The sequence below is a fragment of the Protopterus annectens genome, chromosome 6.part0 (genome assembly GCF_019279795.1).
Source record: "Protopterus annectens isolate FY-2018-M chromosome 6.part0, PAN1.0, whole genome shotgun sequence".
Lineage (NCBI taxonomy): Eukaryota > Metazoa > Chordata > Ceratodontiformes > Protopteridae > Protopterus > Protopterus annectens.
Window position 1 is genome coordinate 1,348,307,094 of NC_056737.1, and position 23,382 is coordinate 1,348,330,475.

Below are 23,382 nucleotides of genomic sequence, written 5' to 3' on the forward strand. Positions count from 1 at the left end.
CTTATATGCTCTAAAGCAGCTTAAAATTCAACATCAACAACTAATAGAGTAATAATAAACTAAATAATACATAGTGCAATCTGCATCACTGTGACGAAATTTGACACTCCAGTAAAGTCTGATGCTGTGTTTCACAGTTCTAAAGCAATGCCTTATAACATGCAGGAAACAAATGATGACAGAGTTATTCATATCATAAATGGGATAAATAGGTTATTCAAAGAAAAGTGAAAAACTACCTTTTTTTCTAAGTCAGCTTCTCTGAATGTTAAAAGAAATTTACGGACATGCTCTGATCGCAACCGGTCAATACTTCTAGCATCAATTGCACGGCCTAGAAACTCATCAACTTCATCCTCTGGGTTCATGCTTTCTTGGGTATGTCTATAAGGAAAAATAAGCACAATTTCAATAAATGGATCAGACATAATTAAACAAGCGCTTCTAACTATGGCAGTGGCCATGTCTGTCAGTGTATTTTCATTTTTTTAATGTTTAACCTTCTAGTGATGAAATAATTTTGTTTTAGAATTAGAATATACCTTGGTGAAATCTAATCTCCACTTACTCCTTAGTTGTTTAAAATAAAATCCACTTACATTTCTAAGATTCACATGCGCCTTGGCATTTTAAAACAACTTCACAGACCTTTGCAATCAAAGGAGCACAGAGAAAGATAAACTAGCCCCTTTCACCCATAAAATAACTGCCATTAAAATTGAGCAACAACTCAGTATGTCAGGACCTACATGTGCAACTGTTGCTTAAACGAGTCATGTTTGATAGTTTACTTGTTCTCCATTTTCTCTATCGCATGGATACTTAGTTGACACCCAATAAGGAGCTGCTTAACGACACTAATACTTTTATACTTGGGTGTCTGTCAGTCACAGAAGCTAAAGAAAACTGTTTACCAGCCTGTTACAATTTTTCTGTCCAACTACTTGATGACTCTTTAATGAAGTCTGCACATTCCTAAACTATGTCACTAACACAATAAACAACACTGCCACTACAGGAAAGCAACAGGAGCACTCTTAGGTCAAGAGTGAAGGTGTGGCAACATACATCTGTGACATCCCACAGTCATTGCTAAAAAACTGTTTCACCAGAATTCGACAAAGACTGAACACAGCAACTGCCCTTTAAGCAACAGAGAAATGTCAGTGTACAATGAGAACGTAAGAGTTGCAGAACAGTGATGATCTCTTAGTGCTCACAATGCCACTGAATATTGTCATTTAACTGCCAAATGACATCACACTAGGAAAAGGGGCATCATCCTAGAAATAGCAGTATTAATTTTCAGTTGCTAGTAAATACAGGAACACACTCTGAAGACAACATCCTCACATATGACAAACCTACTGTGTGCAAGTTCTGTACTAATGTATCAGTTTCTTTGTATGCTATGGTTGCTCCATTACAAAAACAAAATTCATATAAACGGGTGTGTGTCATACACTAGCCTGAAGCAGTCACAGCTGCCTCAGCTGATGAATACGCAAGTGAACAACTGTACATTGTACTTTTTAGCACAGATCTGTTTTTCTTTGAAAATGAACAACGTATATTGTAAAAAACAAATATGTTTACTGTAGCCAAGTCATTCCACCAAAACATTTGTTAGCAAAGTTACTGAATGTGTGTGTGTCTTCCGACTTTTCCTGGTTAGGGGTCAGCACAGTGGAACTCCGGTCCGCTAATGATTAGCAGTTGATTTTTTTACGTGCCAAGTTGCTGGCCCTGATGCACAACCTTCAATGAAGGTACGCCCATTCACGCATGTCTCCATACAGAAGACGCTCTAGATGAGAATCGAACAGGACAATGTCTTGCTGTGAGGCGACAACGCTACCGCAGCACCACCACCGTGGGTAGTAAAGTTACTGGACGTGATTTATGAAATAAAAATGTTATTGTACTTAAAACAAATTATTTAGGTTCAGAAAAATCAATACGTATACAGGTAATTCCCTGTTAGAGACTTAAATCTGAAAAATAAGTTTAAAAATATTTTAATGAACAGCTGTTTACTCAGGGCAAATATACAAGAATCACATTATACTAATCCTTCAAATAAATGCAACCCTCATTTAATATTTTTCTGTCTATATCAATAAGATGCACATATCTTCTGATCTGTGTACTGCTGGCAATTTGTAACTAAACTAATCAAAGAAAGCAAATTAGGACATTTTGGTCCCAAAGTCTGTCCATCTCTCTACTGGAAAAAAAAAAGTTGATCTCACTTAAAATCACTTTTTGCATCTCCTTATAAGAATCACTACACAGTCACCAAAGCTTTCAATTTCAGACCATACTTGCCTCATTATGCAATCTGTGTAACATTTTCTGTAAAAAAAAAATATTGTTACTCCCCTGAGCTGCTCACCTAATCTTCAAAATTGGTCCCAATGTTTTGAATTATTTTCCCTTTTAAATTTTTTAGAATGCCACCTCTTTCCCACCTTTTCTGCAACACTATATATAAACTGCACTGATCATATTTCCTTGCAAAGATGAGATCTCCAGAAATGTACACAGTGTTCTACAAGAGGGTCTCATCACACACAGAAGAGATATTTTATTTTGGTTTGTACTTGTAATGTCCATTTCCTTACATCCCTGTAGCTCTACAACCTTCTTTTCTGCTTGTTTATAATGACTGCTTAAATTTAGTTGATCAAGCACAACTTTACTCAGAGCCCCCTTCCATGTTTACTGCTACTACAACTTTCCAAACTAGTCTCACTCCCCTTTTTTGCAGTTACCAGCCTTATTACATGATCTGTACCATTGCAAAAGTGTACATTTTTCAGCTAAAGTCTGCTGATCTAAAAATGAACAACTAAAAAAATAGAGATCAAGTGTGCACATAATCAAAAAAAGCCATCAAATGGATTGTGCAAACATACAAGGGGCTATGACCACTCCTCTGACTGCCAACTAGAAATAATCAACTCTGATGCCACCTCATATTATAGGGGATGGGCCTTTTCTTCAATGCATTGATAGTCTTTGATAATGCAAATTCTAGCCATTTTTTTGTCCAAACACCTTTATTGAATTATCACTTGTGACTTAGGCAAATTTACATTCATACAAAAGTAATCAAATTATATTAACATAAACATTATACTTCACATATATTGCTATATATCATATAACCTAAGAAATAGTACATAAATTATTCAATTTCTGCCTTTTTTTAAAAGAAGAAACATCTTTATTAAACCATCACTTACTACATAGGCAATCATACATTTATATAAATGAAAACAAACCACACTGACACAATCCTAGTTGCAAGCATTTTACATCACAAACTATACTGACACACTCCCAGTTGTAAACATTATACACTTATAATCTACCCAATTTTTCTCACTTAAACATTACATAGCTCATTTAAGTCTTGCCACCTTTTAAATCTCATTCCTCCCTTATATATATTGTTCCCACAATTCCCATTTTTTCCTATGTAGTTTGCTCCTACCCATTTCTAAAGATCTCAATTCCAGTTCTTTTATCTCTGTTACTATATTCACTACTTCCAGTATAGTTGGTTTAAATTTTGATTTCCATTTTCTAGTAATTGCTTTACGGCAGCCACCATTATTAGACACAGCAAGGCCTTACCATGTCTAAGCAATTCTGATTCTGTATCATAGCTCAGAAAAAAATCATCTCCCTCGTCACACCAATCTGCCCACCCAGAATCTCTGACAGTGTACCCCACAGGGAATCTTTAAAGTCTGCCAACTCACCCGCACTCCCAGAAAATATATTCTAATTACCCCTTTCTTCCCCTTCACACTGCCAACATTTGCTGTCTGCCGGAGAAAAAATTCTCTGTAGTCTACATGGGGTATAAACATATCTATGTAAATATTTCCTGGCAAAAATCCTAAATCTTCTAGACTTTGTTACATATTTACGAGACATACATATATCCTCCCAATGTGTTTTTTTTTTTTTTTTTTTTGTTTTTGTGTGAATTGCTTATCCAGTCTCTCTCTTCCCAATCCTTTCTAACCTTCGCTGATTGATTCTTGTAGTTAGCCTGCAATATTTTATATGCTCTATTAATTATTCCTTTTTAATGGAAGCTTCTGTTCTAGATTCTATTAAAAACTCTACCAGTGCTGGCCTTTTGATTAGCAACCCCCCTATTTCTTCCTTTTTGCCTATATTCTAATTTTAATCCCTGATAGGGAAGGCAATCTCTAGCCTGCAGTCCAAATAAATTCTTGGCGTCTTCCCATTCTATCAACGTTCCCTCTCTAGTTATTCGCTCCCAATACCTTGATTCCTTTGTCAGTTTTCTCCAATAAATTCCAGCCCCCTCTTGCCTATTGGCTGTGTCCCTAATTGCAGTCATCCTTATCAACAGAATCTCCTTTCTCTATTCCCATATTGGTTTACTTCTTAGAATACTTTCTGCTACTTTATGGATATAATATTCTGTATGATTATTGTTATTCTCCTTAAAGGCCTGCATCCAAAATCCCAGTCTCTCCTTGTTTCTTGAGCTTCCCTCCTGTTCCATCATCATTCCTTTCCACTCTGAAATATAGTTCTCTCCCTGTGCTATGTATAGGAGTCTTAAGTGTGTAGCTCTGAAATATCCCTTCAAATTGGGTAATCCCAATCCGCCCTGTTCTAATGGAAGAATCAGCTTATTCTGACCCCACTTATCCCACTTGACTCTTGTTATCTTCCACTTCCAGAAAAAGTCCTTCAGCTCTTTATTAATTGCTTCCCACAATTTCTCCTTTAGTTAATAAAAATATGCCTGACCTGTGTATAAGACTAAAGGGACTAAAAACATTTTAACTGCTTGTATCTTACTATGCATATCAATATAGAAAAGCTTCCATTTTCTCAGTTTTTGTATTATCTTTTGTTTAGTCTCCTTCCACATATCCTTAGCCGTCACACTAGAATCATTTTAATCCATACTCCTAAACACTTCATTGTATCCTGTTCCCATAAATATGGGTATTCATGAACCATTTCATGCGTGGGTATATAACTTACACCTATTGCCTTTCTTTTAGCTTCATTAATTTTGTATCCCAAAAAGATCTGAAACTGTCTCAAAATGTTCCACAACACAATGTCTTTTTCTGGTTTTGTCAGGTCTAAAATATCATCATCTGCAAATAAAGCCAGCTTTTCTTTACTACCATACCAGTTATGGATACCTATTACATTATCAAACTTTTACAAGTTCGAACGCCATATGGTCAAACCCCATATGCTCGAACTTGTAAAAGTTCAAATACGTAAAAAAAAAAAGAAAAAACTTTCCTGACGGTTGTAAAGGGGGCAAGCCCCCATGCGCACCCCACACCCCCCACTCTTTAAATATACCAACTCCGAGACTGCAATACAATGCAGTGCAGTGCGGAAAGGGAAGATTTCCCTTTACTACAGTGTAGTGCGATCTCAGAGTTGGTATATTTAAAGAGCGGGGGATGTGGGGGGTTGCAGGGGGGCTTGCCCCCCTACTTACAACCGTCAGGTGTTTTCTTTTTTATATATATATATATATATATATATATATATATATATATCCCTGTTGTATCACGCAGGCCTTTACTCTGTAACATGACTCTACTTAGGTCATTTTGATTATATCCTCTCTTCATTAGCTCATTTTTCAGCTCTAAAGATGCTCCCTGATAACCTTGATCTTCAGTATGGAGTCTAGACATTCTTAGAAACTGCCCTTTAGCTATATTAGTAAAAACTAAAACAAAAAACTCAGAGCACCAGGTAGACAACACCAACTCGAAAATAGCATACAGACTTTTTTAATCCGCTTTCGTTAAAACTTTTTCAGAATGATAAAACAATGAAAAATGTCATTTAAATACACTCATTAAATTGGATAAAAAGCTAGCAATAATTCAATTAATCAATTAAATAAAATTGCAAATCAACGTATCATTTACATAGTAAAGTTTGCCTTCTAAAAAACATTTACTATTTGTGTATTTGTTTAGCCCTGGTGGGCTGTCTGCACCCAACCTTAGCTGCCATAAAGTCTCTTTTCTTTCAACTTTATTTTTAATGTTGCCTCCTCTCAAATCCTTAGTAATGTGCTCCAAAATGGAAAAAGAAAACTTTTTGAACTTAGTGCAAACCAAAGTGTGTCTATACAAAGCATTGTTAGAATCTTTGTTTTTTTATGGCACAACAGTGTTCTTTAATGCGTTTGCTTAATTGTCTGGTGGTCATGCCTATATAGAATGCTTCGCATCCAGAACAAAAAGCAATATAAACCACATTTGATGTGTTGCATGTGAACCTGCCAGTAGCAGCTATAGTACGATTTAAATGAGTTAAGCAAAGGCCCTTCATAAGTAAACCTACAAGCTGAACAATTAAAACATTTATATGTTCCCTTTGGTTTCCAAATTGTTTTCCAAAACCAGTTCTAACAACGTGCCTAACAGTTCAATATGCATAGGAAAATAGTCAGTATTATTTCTCAAAACCTATTTCACGGAATCAATCCCAAAATCATGGGGTATTATCGTAAATAAAGTACAAATGTCCATTGTAACCAATAAAACATCAGAGTGAAGTGGCCTATGATTTCTGCAAAAATCTCCTAGAGTGCACAGAAAGTGTTCAGTGTCTTTAAGAACAGCTGTTGCTTTTTCTAAAGGTGCCTTTAACTGACTTTCAGTTGTTGTTGTGTCTTTCGGCTTTTCCCAGTTAGGGGTCGCCACAGCAGAACTACGGTCCACTAATGACTGGCAGTTGATTTTTACGTGCTGAGTTGCCAGCACGAAGGTACGCCCATTCACGCATGTCTCCACGCAGAAGACGCTCTAGCTGAGAGTCGAACGGGTCAGCGTCTTACTGTGAGGCGACAACGCTACCGCAGCACCACCACCGCAGATCTTTAACTGACTTTCAGTGAAGATGGATATAAATTCACTCACCCATCCCCTCCCTGATAAAATAGGATGAAAGGAAGGCTGCAACATTGATTTATGCACCTTGGGTAGACCATTAATAATAGGAATTAATGGCTTTTCAACTAACATAAAGTCATACAGATCTTTATTAATCATAAACATTAGTAATAAGTCATATATGGTTTCATGCACTTACTTCACAACTGATTCAACAAATGACCATGATATAACCTTATAGGTGATGGTGTCATTTAACATATCCTGCTGGTAGGGTGCTTGTTGGTATAGAACGCTGAGTCTAGTACAACAATCACCCCTCCTTTATCACCTGGGTGTACTGCTATCCTGGAATCATTCCTTTGTTGTTGTAGAGCCATAGCCTCATTTTCATCTAAGTTATAAAAAGTATTGTTTGCTTGCAAAGAATCAAACACTTCCTTCTCAGAGAGTTTAACAAAAGTATCTACCATGGGTGGCAACTGAGGATTATATAAACTAGAATACTTCAGAGGGTTAGCTACAGAATCTCCCTCATTTGAAAATGCAAGTTTAAGTGCCACTTTTTTTGCGAAAAGTTTGATATCTACAATTAAATCAATAACCTGCGAAGGGCAAGCTGGCACAAAAGTTAATCCTCTATTAAGTAAGCTGTTCTGTGATGCAGTAAGTTCAAGAGAGGATAAATTAACGCTGATATCTCTTGAAGCATGTTGGTTCCACGAAGTTCTCCTCCTCTGACAATGTTTTCCTCCTCTTCCGGTCTTGGCTGAAAAGACGCCCTCTCCACTGTGGTTGAGGCAGCCTGAAAGGGGCTGGTAAACCAGGAAAAGCACTTCCTGTAGTTGTCACATGATTTATAGTCTTTGGTCTAGCACCACATAGTGTCATATGGTTGTTATGCAGCTGTGGAGACATACTCAAGGTTCCCACTCCTATAGTAACAGGAGCCAAATCTACTAGAGCAGTTTGAGATTCAGCAAGCAAAGTTACTTGATTTATGATAGCTGAAGGTGTTTGTTGCTCTATATTCAATGGAGCTTCTGTTTAAGGGACAGTGGTGGCATTATCATTTCATTCCGAACCCCGAGACCATTAAAAATGTGTCCCTTCTTAAAATCACTGAAGTCCCTTTCAAGCTTTTTTTTTCTGATCCTGTAGGCAGTCATCAGAGGCTAACATATTCAGCAAAACATCAATTTCAGCTATATAGCTCTCTTCATTATATTTATTCAAAAGTTCTCTCTGCATATTTTCCATTCCTGCAGCCAGTTCTTTCTCTTGAGGGCTAAAGAATTCAATCAACAGCTTAATATAGCTAAAGCTCAAGTCCATATTCAGAGCCTGCCATTGCTTAAGTAATAGTGGAAAAGTCTCACCATAAGTAGGCATGCAGAGAATTTCTAAGCCCCTTGGGACCAATTTGTAGTGAAGGCAAGCCTCCACATGGAGGCATTGCCATTGGAGTCTTTTTAGCTTAAATAAACCATTTTCAAATTATTTTAAAGCACTTTTAAAAGTGTCCCAGTAAGGAAGCTCCATATTAGATTCATCACCTGTCAGATTCAGTTGCAGTAGCCGGTTGACATCCAAGTTGTGCTAATGCTTGAAATGGCCATTTCTACTAACTTCTTAATTAGGTCGATAACCAAGCTTGATGTCAGCTCCTTCAGCCATGTGCTGCTGTGTTACAACAATGATAAATAGAATAAAAAATGCAACCACCAGCAGCCAAAGGTCACCCAGGAAAACAAACTGCAAATGTAAAAAACAAAAACTCCAAATGACCACCACAGCTAAAAGCATACGTAGTTTATTAAAAATATGGCAGGATAAGTGCTTTCACATAAAGTGCTTCTTCAGATCCATGTAACAGACAAACATTGCATCCAAGTTTAAATATCTTAGCAATAATAAAAAAAAACAATAAAAGCTAATCAATAAAACAATTAAGTCACTGATGTGATCTATGTTTCTTAGAAAGAGGTTTTAAAGGCATAGTAGCATTAATTCCTGGTGATTTATCTGCTTACATTCTTGCTATCCACTGCATTTCCGCTAGCTCTACTCCACTGTTAATATCACCCCCCTCTTATTATCTGATATAAATTGCAGTACTGTAAATTCAAACATGTGCCCTTCATTGTTGGATATGTGCTTAGCTGAAGCATTAAAGAGATTTATTTTCCTGATATCACCCAGATGTTGCATAATATGTTCTTTAAGCATTCTGGTAGTCTTACCAATATAGAAAGAGGCACATGATCTACAGCTAGCTAAATAAACTAAATTCTTAAATCTACAGTCTGCATACAAGTGGAAAGTAAATATAAGATTGGTAGATGGACGCAGGAAGGTATCTCTCCTTGAATTGATATCAGATAATAAGGGGGTGATATTAACCCTAGAGTACAGCTAGCTGAAATGCAGTGGATAGCAACAATGCAAGCAAATAAATCAACAGGAATTAATGCTACTATGCCTTTAAAATATGTTCTTAAGAAACTTAGATCACATCAGTGACATAATTATTTTATTGCTTAGCTTTTATTGGCTGTTTTAATATTGCTAAGATATTTAAACTGGGATGCAATGTCTGTCTGTTACATGGATCTGAAGAAGCACTTTGTGTGAAAGCGCTTATCCTGTCATATTTTTAATAAACTATATATGCTTTTAACTGTGGTAGTTACTTGGAGTTTTTGGTTTTTACATTTGTAACTTGATACTAACACACAAAACTTTGTACACCTTCAAATATTGAAGTTTTACCCTACTAATAGGAACAAAAGTCCCAAACTGACAGCCCCACTCACACTCTTGAGTTAACTTAAAAGAAGGGTTGTCCATGCTAAGACACATGGTGCAGCCTGTGCTTCTATTAAGTGCTGATTGGTTTTGTCTTATCTTTATTGCTCTCCCAGCTGGGAAAACACCTGAATGTCAGAGAGTATTAACTACATGGGAAAGCCCCTGAATGCGTTCAGAGAACATTATCTACCTTGAGAAAAACCCTGAATACTTTTAGAGAACATTATTTCCTAGCCAACTTCTCTTTTTTCACACAGCCAATCACTCTTCAACAGACCTTAGCCAGTTTCTCTTTATCAGGTTGTCTTCATGGAGACATGAGAACCAGGCAGCCAGTTTCTCTTTATCAGACTGTTTCCATGGAAACATGAAGACAGCTGCAGAATTGTTACTAAGCATGCACGTGTGTGTTCTAAAAAAAAGCCTCATAATATTCAATGTTCTTTTTCATTTACTTGCTCTCTCAACACTTGTTACTAAATCAGTCTAAGTTATTTAATCCAGTCATCCCCCATGCAAGAATGAGAAAAACAGATTCATTTTTCTTTTACTATGGTTTTTATCCAGGCTTCTTTTTACAATACAGTGCCTACATTTCTTAAAACTGAACAAAAAGAAAGAGATAAGAAGGGAGAAAGAAAAGAAAAAGAACATCAGCACCTGTTTACATTCCTCATTACACTTACAACTAAATGAAAAAGCTTTACTTTATAGCATGTAAAAAAACCACATGTCACAATATTGGTACTATTTAATAAATAAAATATTTACTTACAGTTAACTTTCTCCCTCCTCTTCCCCTCCCCAAAGCACTTTTCCAAACATTAATGGCATGAAGTAGGGCATATGCTTTAGAGTCGCCCACAAGTCCAACAAATTCTGAAAAAGTTCAATATTTCCAGATTTTCTTGTTCTGTCATATTTCACATATATAATTATTGCATTGTAATCCCGTATTTAGTTACTGGTTTTATTACTGTTCATGTCAAAAATCCTCTCTCTGCTTCATTTTCAATGTACTCTCGATTCTTATAGTCTACTCTCATGCTCCCTTCCTTCTCTCCAACATTTTCTGTTGAAAATTTTGAAAAGATTTCACAATACAGTCACTCTGTGACCTTTATTACCAGAAGAACAAGAAGCAGAATCTCCTTCTGTTTCGCAGCTTACTTTTTGTTGGACAAACTTTTGTATTTCCTCCTTAGCATGTACTTCATCAAAAAATAATTTTGTCCCTCTAGAGAAGAATACCTTGAAGACAGTTGAGTACAGCAGTTTGAATCTCACACCTGCATCTCAACTTCCCATGAATAGTGAAATAAAATTTCTCCTCTTCTGTCTGGTATACAATGAATAATCATTCTCCAGAAGCACTCTGCTGTCTCCACTTTTAGTACTTTATCCTTCTGCCACAGTTTTGTCAAAATTAACTCCTTCTGCTGGTAGGATTGCATCTTTGCTATTAAAGATCTAGGTTGCTTTCTTATAGCCACATTTGGAGAACACACACAATGTACCCTTTCAACTAACAGCTCCTGATGTGGAATACCATTCCAGTTACTTCTCTGGTACAGCTGAAAATCTCAGTTTTCTCTGCATACTCTGTCCTCTAATTCTATTATTTTTTAAGCATCTCTTCCTGAGCAATCTCATATTTAGCCAGCCTTTTCTTCATTTTGACCTCTGATTTTTGCAGCTTTATCATCTTATCTGAATATCTGCTTAAAGTTTCTTCAATTTTTCTAGCCTTTTGTTGTTTGTGTTGATATATTCCATCAGTGTTTTGTTTATTTTAACCAGGTCTGTATGCAGTTGTCTTATATCTTCCTGTAGGTCACCGAAGGTCATGTCTGAAAGTTGCATTACTTTTTGCTGAATAGCTGCAGAACTTTCGCCAGTGAGTGTTTCTTCCTCACTTTTCGTAGCTGATTTTTTCCAGGTCTTCTGTATTTCTTTATTCCTGACATCCAGGCAGTGCAATTACTAGCCAGTTACTGAAATTTACCCATAAACACAAGTGTACTGGTCTTCTCTGCTGAGTGTCTTTTTTCACACTGGAAGAGCTACAAATAAGCTGTTACTCAATGAGCAGCTATCTTACAAGTCTCAGTCTTCCAGCCATTATCTGCATATGCTATCCCTTACAATGACATCAAAGAGGACTACATCAAAAAAATCCAGTTGTATTCCAGTACAGATCCCATTTAATATCCCTCAGTAACCAGCCACTCCTCTAAGCGTAATCTGATTACTGTTACACTGCGTACCAGTGGGCCCTATTCCAAAAGACTTGCTTTCCATTTAAGTTACTCCAGTGTAAGCCTTCCCCAACTCCAAAAGACTTGCTCTTTGTTTGACTTACTCTGGTGTATAAGTCTGCACTACAAATGGGCCTTACAATGGAGTAAGTCACTTACATAGAGAGCAAGTCTTTTGAAATCTTGGCAGGCTTACACTGCAGTAAGTAACTTATACCAACAGCAAGTCATTTGGAATCTGGCCCCTACTGTGCAGTCAGTGCTGTTCCAATGCAGTAACCCTAAGTCCAATTGCAAAGCTGTTTTATTTGTTTATTAGCATTTGGAGTTGTACCATACTCAATACTATGTGTGTGTATGTATGTGAGTTGTACCACACTGAATACTGTGTATGTGCATGTGTGCCATAGCTATAGCGTCTCTCTGGCCAGTGCCGTGAATAACTATTTCTAAGTTTGTGTAACATGATTCTCCAAGTGCAAATGCGTGCTGCTTTACAACTTTAACTTCACTATCATCCCGATACTTTGGAATTGTGTCATTCAGCAAAAACTTTCCAAATACTGAGGTCAAGCAAAAGAATCATTAAATAATCTTGTTCAGTGGATTCACAGTGGTATTACCAGTTCCATCCTCAGCTATTTGTAAATCACACCATGTCTTACTGCCTTGCCTACTCTGGGTTTGAAGGTTTTTCAGAACACCTTCAGTATGGTGGCTTACTGGCAACAGCCCTAACAGCTCCAGGGTTCATGGTTCAGTCCTAACACACTCTCACTTTGTGTGGCATATTGTTTGTACTACCTTGTGTCTGTACTGGGTTTTCTATAGGTACTCTGTATTCTACCCATCTCCCAAAAATATATGCTGGTTAACTGATTATACTAAGGTGTGAATATAAATGTAATGTATGGAGTGCTGTGATTAAGCTAAAAATAAGAAGGAAGATAAATGTGTTACATGCTTCTGCAGTGCGAGACCTGACTGTAATAACATTCTCCAAGTGTCATTACAGTCTGGTCTCTCAGAAGGGATGTTACTTCACTTATCTGTTCCTATCTCTGAAATACTTGATTCATATTTTCACTCTCTCTCTATGAAAGTTTACAGAGATCGTTCTACAAGCAATTTAATCAAAAATAGAATTTAAAAACTGCCCCTGATTTTTTTTTCTGCGAAAGTATTTACTTGCTGTCTATGAGACAGTATTCCTTAAATGCTTTACTGACTATAAAAGCCAGTAAAACACTTTATGCTTTTTTTTTGTAACTAGTAGTACACAGAGTCAATAAAACTCAATGCACTATAAAAAATTATGATTGGGTCTCACTCTCAAGGTGAATTTCTCGACATACATATATCGAACACATAATAATATGGTTACGAACAGATACTTGATTGTAACCCTGTATGTTGTATTTACCCTCGTCCCTGTGTTCCATATTATGGCTGAAAAGGATTCATGGACCAGCTTACATTCTCACTTAAACAGAAGATAAATAAAATATAACAACTTATTCTTGGCCAGTTCTACCAACTAGATGTGGTAACCCTCGTCTCTGTTTTTTTTCCCTAGGTGCTCTCCTTCTGTCTGCTGACCATTTTTTGAGCAACACACTGACAGTAATGCTGAACCCGAACAACTTGAACTACCTAGGTTTATCACTACCTTTACAGTTGACAGTCCCATGTTATGGCACATCATTAACAAAAATTGGCATTTATTTCGAGCTGACCCTTTAGTCTCTTTGAAGTTAGGGTCGTCTCTGAAAATTACATACAGAAAAGCTAAGAACCTCAAATTATTCTTTGAACAAAAATCTGTACAAACAAGATCACCTGGCATGTTTAAATGCCAATCTTGTAATTATTGTAAGTTTGTACACGAATCTAACAGATTTTTTGTCCAAAATTATGAGTTTCATTTAAAACATAGGTTAAATTGTAATTCCGCTATGTTAGTCTACTTGGCTCAGTGCCAAAATTGTTCAGGGTTTTATATAGGCAAGACTGAGCGCAGGCTTAGGGACCGTATATATGAACACACGTACGCTATAAGGAAATGTAAAGAAGCTAATGCGTTGGCTAAGCATATTCAGGACCATCCTACCCACAGTTTCAAATTTATAGGTATTGAGCAGGTCACACAGGACAGTAGAGGTGGGCCAACTCAGCTTAGATTGCTGGAAAGGGAACTTTATTGGCAAATTAGATTGGAAGCGTATCACATCCCTGGGTTGAATGAAGCATGTTCCATCGCCAGTGTCCTCCGCATGTTGAGTTTGAGGAGATAATTTAAATTTAAGTATAGGGGTTGTGATCCCTTTCAGATAGCGTATGGGGTCACATTCCCCTTGGTTGTAATAGTTGTTAATTTTATTAATCTTTCATTACTAGTGATTTTTGATATTTACAATTATATGTTTTTGTTTTTAAGAAATTTTATCAACACAAATATTTGTTCAATATTTAGTGTAATGTATTTTGTTTTTAAGAAACTTAGTCCACACACGTACTTTTTCAACATTTAGCGCAATGTAATTAGTTATATACCAATGTTTATCGTGGATGTAGAGTTACACTTAATGTGATATAAACTTTGAGTACCCATTTTATGAGTTAGTCATCATATAAATATTTTATTAATATATAAGAGAGTTAGCTAAATTCATGATTTATTAAGTCACTGTTTACCATCAATAATTACTTAAGTGTCTTCTGTCTTTAACTTAACTTTTGTTGCTTAAATGTTTTGAATCAGTGTGCTTTTAATTCTTTATTGTTAATTAATTTGTTAATTGGTATTAATTTAAACATGATGTCACACTATTTAAAGTTGTCTTACTGTGGTAATAACGTTTTCTGAAGAAGTTTGCCTAGGAGGCAAACGAAAAGCGCTTTAAATTAAATTAAATTTTTCTGGACTAAACGTGAGCTCTCCCGTTATTGGTGTGGACATCTAACACTGACAGTGTCTGTTCAACTGCGATTTGGACTGTTTGGTTCGCTCTAAAGGTTCACTTTTTGTTTTAACAGTTTCGTTTGGTTTTTTAGTTATGGCGTCTAGATGTGGTAACCCTCGTCTCTGTTTTTTTTCCCTAGGTGCTCTCCTTCTGTCTGCTGACCATTCATTTATCCCCCTTAGCAAACTCAAGCCCATTCATTCCATACAGGTTAGGAGTTTTCCATCAGATTGCCCAGAGTGACAGCCTTTTGGAGGGGGCCATCACCCATGCAAACATCAAGGAGTTCATTGCTCCTGCCGGCATCCTGGCAATAAGAAATATTTGGGTAGGAAAACCATAACCACCAGCCCCTTGGGTGGTGGCACTGGCACCTATGTCAATGCAAGGACCTCCTATGCCACTCTATCGTGTTATGCAGTCCAAGGGCTACAGTTACCTGCTTGGGTGGTCAATATCCATGTCCTCTGTGCCCAGGCCCCCACCGTTTCAACTCCATCCCTGCCCTCTTACAGTTGAGTGGGTTGTGAGCAATGGCATGAACTGGCAAAGACCCACCCCCAAGATGGACATGCCCATCCTCCTAGCTAAGCCATCAAGTGCCTGATCTGCTAATTGAACCAGCTTGACTGGGCCATAATCAGGTCTTTATGCTTCCAAGCCACCAGCACTGGTCCTGTTTCTTTGTGATTACTAAGCAAAAGTAGTGATTTCACAATGTGTTCCACCACTATCCATAACCTTCCATCCTCTTTTGTCCGTGTATCTATAAAATGGTTTCTATCCACCCCTGACATATATAGCTTTGATACCCTAGTTTGGGTATTTGCTTCACTGATTAAATTTTCAGGTTCTTAATGCTTAAATTGGGATCTCTTACACTTCCTAAATGTTTATTTTTCTCTCTAAACTTTTAAGCCACGTCACCTGTGAATCACTGTTTTTTTCATCTTTAAATGATATAGCAGGTTCACATACAAGGCTTGCTTCATAAGAGATGGCAGTTTTGAAGTACCCTGTTGCTCTTCCTTAACAACACCATGCTAGTTCATAGGTTGTCAGGTAGATATCAGACAATCAGTGCAGTGGTCTGCTTGCAGTCTAGCCAGAGCAATTCCAGTATTTGCTGTCTTAACCATATATGAGAGCAAGAAGAGTCCAAAGGTGAATTTACAGATCTCTAGCCGCTTACTGAGGTTAATTTGGAAGACAGGTTGAGACTTGCTTTCTTTGATATGGAGAGGGAGCTTATTCCATAGGTAGTGGATTCACCGTGAAGAAATATTAATCCCACCAACAGGTTCTGTTTATGTTACAGTGTATGCTTAGTTCCCTAGAGCATGTATTTTTGGTGCTACCAGTTTTCTGAATATACAAGAGATCAAGCAGGATAGGGTCACTTGCTACTTTGTAGGCTATGCAAGGGCCAATGGACAGATATCTGTAACATTTCTCAGATTTCAGTCATTCTGTACAGCTTGGGGACCTCATACAAGATTTCCTCTTTGAAAATACATTGATTTTATTTTCTGAAGGATAAACTTGGATAGGTATATTAAAAACGAGGTGCTATATTAGAGTATGGGCCTGATAACAGAAAAGGGTAGAGGGACAATGATTTATTTTAATTTAGAAGTTATGCCTTTAAGTAAGTAGCTGGGCTAGGTAACAATATTTCCTAATGGCAGTTAATAAAATTTTTATTTTATTTATTTATTTATTTATAAATGGCTGTCAAAGGACAGGTTACTGCCTTTAAATTTACTCGGTATCTACTTGGAGGGGGGTATCAATTTATATGATAGATGCTGAGGTGTTCTTGTTTCCCAAAGAGTGCAACTTTGCATTGCCTAGCATTTAGCTTTAGTCCATGATCCTGACACCATGATTATGTGCTGTTTAGGGCCTTTTGCAGAGTGTGTATGTCTTCTGGTAGCTGATGATGGCTCTGCATTTGCAGTCTTTGGCATATTTAGTCAGCCAGAGGCCTTGATGCTAGAGTTGACATCAGCAAAACAGAAGACAAACAGTAATAGTCCCACAATGGAGTCCGGAACAGCACTGGTGATCAATCTTTTGTCAGAAAACATGCCATCAACCCTGACTGAGTGGTTTTTGCCTGTAAACTAATTAATCCAAGGAGTTATGTAAGAGTTTGCATTCAGTTGGATCACTTTGTCTATAACACCAGTGTAAGGAACTCTATTAAAGATGCTGGCCCAATCCATATAGGCTTTATGCACAGACTTGCCTTAGTTAAGTGCTTCTGTGACCTTGTCAAATAAATTCACCAGGTATAGCAGGCAGGATCTACCTCTCACAAATCCAAACTGATTTGGGTCAAGGGCTTGTATAATATCATGGTTATACATTGTGTTACTTCACAAATTACATAGATAAGGCTAATTAGTCTGTAGCTCCCAGGGTCAATGTTAAGGTTGCCCTTGTGGAAGGGTGCCACAATGGCTGTTCCTCAGACCTCATGTCCACAACTCGTGGAAAGGTTAAAACTGAGTAGATTTGTGAGAGAGCTAGTAATGCAATGTTTCATGCTAACAAATAAGCATTGTACGTTGTCTTCATCAACAGAGTTAGTACTCTAAGTTCTGAATAAGGCTTCTTGGACTTGTTCAGAGGTAGTGATCAGAGGTAATTTGGTCTGGCAGTTACTGAGTTACTGCACAAGATAAATGTTAATGAGGTGCTCCCTATAATACAGGGTTTGATTCCCTCAGCCTCCTTTTGCCTAGTGTCATCCTCTTAGCAAGTCACTAAAAGAGGCAGTGATACAGGACTGAATTTGAAAAAGGTTCATGCAGAATAGTGCTCTGCCCCAGTTAACAAATACAAATAAATAATTATAGAGAGGTCAGACTGAATGACATGAGGGGGGAAATGGGGGGGGGGGGTTGCACTAAACTCGTTCACTAATATATTTGCAATTTCCTTGAGGTCAGACTGGATGGTGTCAATGGATATAACATCAATGCAATTTGAGTACCACTTCCAAAATTTCTGTTGTTGTTAAAGAATGCAATTTTATTTCCTTGGATAAGGTATCAGTGTTTAATTCGGAATTTGCCTTATGGATTTTGATCCTTTGCCTTAGTTCTTACCCTTTTCAGGTCACTTTTAGTGTCATGGGAACTTAAATTTATTTGTTAGGACCAAAAATATTTTCTTCTGGCTGAAGAGATTACTGATACTGGACTTTCACCACAGAATTCTTTTTAAACTTGGCACTGTATCTGTGCCAGACGGCAACATGGGCCTAGATGCAGGAATTTAGGTGGGTATAGAAATCAGTGGTATAAAAAAGAAGTTATGTTCTTACCATAACATTCCATCCATGTTGTTGATCTTCATTCATTCATTACTGATGGGTGTCGGTTCTGTCCTCGGAACCAAGTCGGCCTTATAACAAGCTCATGCCAGCCAAAAAAACTCTCGAGCTAAGCTTACCCATAGTGCCCCTCTCCCTGTTACCTCAGATCAAGTTTGCCTGTAAGAAAGAAAGCAGAGGCTTTTTCTGAGCAAGTTCACTAATACAAGATTTGGATCAAATCCGAACCTCCAGGAGCCTTTTGGAGGGGGTAGGAGGGTGGGGACATAATGAACGAATGATTGCAACAACACAGATGGAACGTTATGGTAAGAGCATAACTTCATTATCTGATGTTGTTAATCTTCATTCATTCCTTACTGATGGGACAGAGTTCCTAGCGACTTTATGTATTGGGAAGCCCTATGGAAGGATGTTCCGGAGTACCAATGAACCAAAAGATGCTCTCCCCCTAGAAAGCAAATCTAATTTGTAATGAGGGATAAAGGTATGAGGGTAGCCCATGTTGCAGCTGCACAGATATCATCCATGGAAGCTCTTCAATGAAAGGAACAGAAGTCGCCACTGATGTGGTTGAATGTGCTTTGACCTTACCTGGTAGAGGAATTTCGTTATGTTGATAGGTAAAGCATATACAATTTCTCAATCATTTAGATAAGGTTACCTTAAAAACAGAATTTCCCAAATTTGGTCCTGAGTAGGATACAAATAACTGGTCGGATTTCCGTAGTGATTTAGTTCTGTCTAGGTAGAATTGTAATTGTCTATGTATATCCAGTAAATAAAGGCAGTATTCTCCTTTACTTGAGAAATTTGGGAAGAAGACTGGCAGGTCAATTGTTTGATTAACAGCCACTGATACTCTGTCCTTATGAAAAGACCATGTAAGGGCGTTTTATGCACAAGGCTTGAAGTTTAGATATTCGTCTTGCTGAGGTGATGGCTACCAAGAATAGGGACTTCCAGGATAAAAAATTTTGTATCACAAGTGGCAGCAGGTTCGAAAGGGGATCGAGTCAAGGATTGCAGAACTAATGTCAAACTCCAAGGTGAGACTGTTTCTTTGAAGGGTGGTCTGATGTGTGAGACCCCTTTCAAAAAGGTTTTACAGATGCAATGGGAAATTAAGGATGAGTCTTGGAATCCATTATGGAAATCTGAGATAGCAGCCAGATGTACTCAAATAGTGGATGCTGCCACTCCCGAATGAAGAAGGCTTGACAATTAATCCAGTACAGCACTAACTGTAGCTGAGCAGGGGTCTAGTTCTTTCTGTCCAGACCAAATAAGGAATCTCTTCCACTTGTTAAGATAGATTTTCCTGGTGGATGGTTTGTGTGAAGCCAGAAGAATGTTACGTGCAGGGGCGGAAAGGTTATTCTGCATGACAATTACTGGAAGTGGAGAAACCAAGCTGTCAGCTTGAGACTCTATATGTTTGGATGTATCAACCCCTGTGGGTGTGAGTAATTGCAGAGTTGGATCCAGAATCCATGGTCGATGTATTAGGTGAGGCCAAAGCAAGGCAAACCAAACTTGTGAGGGCCAGTAGGGTGCAATGAGGATTACTCTACTTCTCAACCGAAGGGCCTTCTTTAGAAATTGTGGGGTCAGGGGGAGGGGAGGGAAAGCATAAAGAAGTCCCGTGGGCCAATCATGTATGAGAGCGTCCCTCAGGGACTCCCCCTGCGGGGGTATTAGGGCAAAGTAACTGCTGCATTTGTGGTTCGTTGGTGAGGTGAATAAGTTACAGCAATGCTGGCCCCAGCGGTCGAAAATGTTTGCCGCTATGGTTGGATTGAGGGACCACTCGTGATGCAGGAGAATGCACATTGCTATGAAAAGGCAGTTGAAAGCTATCTCTCATTGCCAAATTCTTATGGCCTCTCGACACAACAGGCAGGACTTGGTTCCCCCTTGTTTGTTGATATACCAGACCACTGACATATTGTCTGACTGGATAGCAATTGTCCCTGAAAGGAGGAGAGGATGTAATGCTTGCAACGCTAGAAGCACTGCCCTCAGTGTAGAACACTGATATGCAGATTGGCCTCCACTGGTGACTAAGTACCTTGGACAGTCTGTTCCTGGAAGTGTCCCCCACAATGAGTAAGGGAAGCATCTGTAGTCACTATGGCCTTGGGCTGGGAGGGGGGAAAAAGGACGACTCCATAGGGCTTTGTCTGGCTTCATCCACCAAAGTAAATCTTGTTTGCATTGATTCGTTATGTGGATCTGGAATGACAACGGATGAATCAAATGGGACCACTGTGCTAGTAGAAGCCACTGTAGTAATCTCATGTGTAGTCTCGCCAGCGGAACTATTGTTATTGATGCTTCCACTGATGCGAGTACTTGGAGGACTGCCTGAGCTGAAACTTTGTTTCAAGAGAGTAGTGCCCGAAGTTGGGATGTCAATATTTCTAGACTGTGGGGAGGGAGGGAGACTAGGCAAGACTGAGTATCGAAAGTTGCCGCAATGACTTCTAAGGTCTGAGAAGGAATCAACTTGCATTTCTCCTTGTTTATGGAGATCCTTAAGGAATTGTCTAGGTTTAGGATGTAATGTAGGGCTGCAACCAGTAGACACTTGGTGGAGACGGTAAGGAGCCAATCATCTAGATACGGAAACACCTGAAATCCTTGTAGTCTCAAGTGAGCTGTTACCACTGCCATGGATTTGGTGAACACTCTGGAAGCCATAGAGAGACCAAAGGGCAGCACTTGAAATTGGTAGTGATTGGCTCCCAGCAGGAAGTGGAGGAATCTTCCGCAGCATTTGTCCATTTTTATGTGGTAATACGCATCCTGATGATCTACTGAGCACATCCAATCAGCTTTCTCCAGGAAGGGTAGGATAGACTGAACCATGACCATCCAGAATTTTGTTTGAATGACAAATGTGTTTAGGATGCTGAGGTCCAAGATTGGCCTCCAGTCCCCTGTCTTTTTTGGCACTAAAAAGAACCTTGAGTAAAATCCGGATCCTATTTGTCTGGTGAGACTGCTTGGATGAGTCTTTTTTGGAGCAGCTTTTGTATTTTTTGAGCTGCTGCTTTCCTTTGAGTGGGTGGAACATCACGAATGTGCCTTAGTCGCCTTGGGTAAATATTGAAGGGTATATGGTAACCTCTGGCAATTATCTTCTGCACTCAAGAATCTGTGGTTATCGTTCACCAGGCAAAGTGGTGCACAGAGAAAATGTCCCCAGACTGCTTCCAGAGTTAAGCAATCGGGCCGCTCTTCAGGAGCGCAGGTAGGGCTGTCCAGAGAAAGAATCTCTGGATCCCTGATTATGTGTACCCCCACTGCCTCTGTAGTGGTGCCTTCCAGATTAGTTTCCCCCTCTGCCCTGAGGGGGTAAACTCGCCACATGTGTCACGGAAAGAACTCTGGGACTTCTTGTGCCACATCTTTCCACTCCTCTGATTCCTAGAGTAGGATTGCTGGGGGGTGTAAAAATATACGCCTATGGCAGATGGTGTCTTGCTGCCCTTTTCACACCTGGCTAATGTGTCTTTCACTTTCAGGCCAAAGAGAGAAGAAGCTTCCACTGGAGCATTGAGAAAGGAAAACTTAAAAGGGTCCACAAAATCACAAAGGCGCATCCAGGTGTGTCGTCTCATGACAATGCCTAAACTCATTGCTCTAGCTGCCTCTTCGGTAGTGAGAGATCAACCGGCTGGACGAGTTAGATATAGATTCCAGGGTTGCAAGCTGCGAGGCAACTTTGTCATGTACCTTGTCAGAGACTGCTCCTACTAAGGTTCCCGAGAGTTCTGAGATTAGATCTCTCAGGAGTCTGGTAAAGTGTATGAAGTAATTCAAGGATTGAATGGCAAAGGTCGATGAGCCAAACACTATCTTCCCTAACCTGTCCATCACCCATGAATCTCTCTTTGGGGGATGGACAGTATGGCTCTCCTTGGCGAGCTCTTTCTTAGTGGATGCCGCCACCACCATAGCGTCTAGCAGTAGACCTTTGAACCAATGTGGGCTTTCTTCCAATGGTGACATAATTTTGTCTGGTTTCCAGGGGATTGGTTCAACGGAATAAGGACTCTTCCATGCGAGCTGCACGACGAGCTGGACTAGTTTGTCTGCACCCAAGAAGTACAGGGTCAAGCATGAAAAGCCTGCAAGAATATGGACTCCTCAGAGGAGGGGTTGGTGGACTTCCAGCCTCTCCATTGTTTTAAAATTTTCAGTATGTCTCCATAGGAGACATCCTCAGGGGGCAACTGTGGGGACCCCTCCCCTTCAGTGCTGTTCGTATCTTCAGTGAGGGACTCTTCGGGGGAGTCCATGTGCTTTCTCTTGCAAGATCTCTTATGTGGTACCTCCTCAGCAGGGACATCTGAAGAGGACTCTAAAGAAAGGGTACCCTGCGGTAGGGTATCTTCAGGCTCTAGTGCTCGATGTCCTGATGTGGTTGACTGTGTCAGCTGCAGTCCAGAGGGGGGGCTATATATGGTAATTCAACACTGAGGGAACCATCTGTGTGCCTGTAGAGGCAAAGGCACTCTCCATCACCTGGAAAGCTGGCCCGCCCAAATAGGGATGGGAACCTGGAACCGAGAAGGACAACCTCGAGACTGGATTCACATACCGCTCCGACGAGCCCACTCCCACGGAAGGTGCCCCAAGAGGACTTGGTGTTGCCAAGAAAACCGGAACTGTAGTGGATGGCACCACAGAAAAAATAGGTACCGCACTAGGGGTCACAGTGCTGACAGCCCAGTCACATTCCTGAGGATGGGTCAGCTCTGATTGAGTCATTGGCCAAAGGGTCAGCTCTGGAGGCACGGTGAGGTCTACCAGTGGAACCAAAGAAGCTGGAATCAGGATAGGCATTGGTGTCAGGGGCTTCAATTCCTACAAAGAGGTTGAAGGAGGAGTATATGCTGGAGTCTGTGAAGAAAAACCCTCGGCTCCGGGTGGGAAGGAGGGTTTGGATGGGGTTGTGATTCCTCTGGCCACCAGAAGCTGATCCACAAGTCTCACCATGTCAAATTCCAAGAGGATCCTGGAGGAGCGGGCTGATATCCCCGATGGAGAGTCAGGCCATTCCA

The 23,382-nt window shown here is 39.3% G+C and overlaps 1 protein-coding gene across 1 annotated transcript in view; it reads right to left on the reverse strand.

Annotated features, from left to right (window-relative positions):
- ADCY5 (adenylate cyclase 5) overlaps positions 1 to 23,382 on the reverse strand; it is a 1,187,789-nt gene that overhangs the window by 544,241 nt on the left and 620,166 nt on the right. The window contains exon 9 of the mRNA XM_044073657.1: positions 240 to 384. Within this exon, the coding sequence (XP_043929592.1) occupies positions 240 to 384 (145 nt within the window). The remainder of the gene's footprint in view (positions 1 to 239; positions 385 to 23,382) is intronic.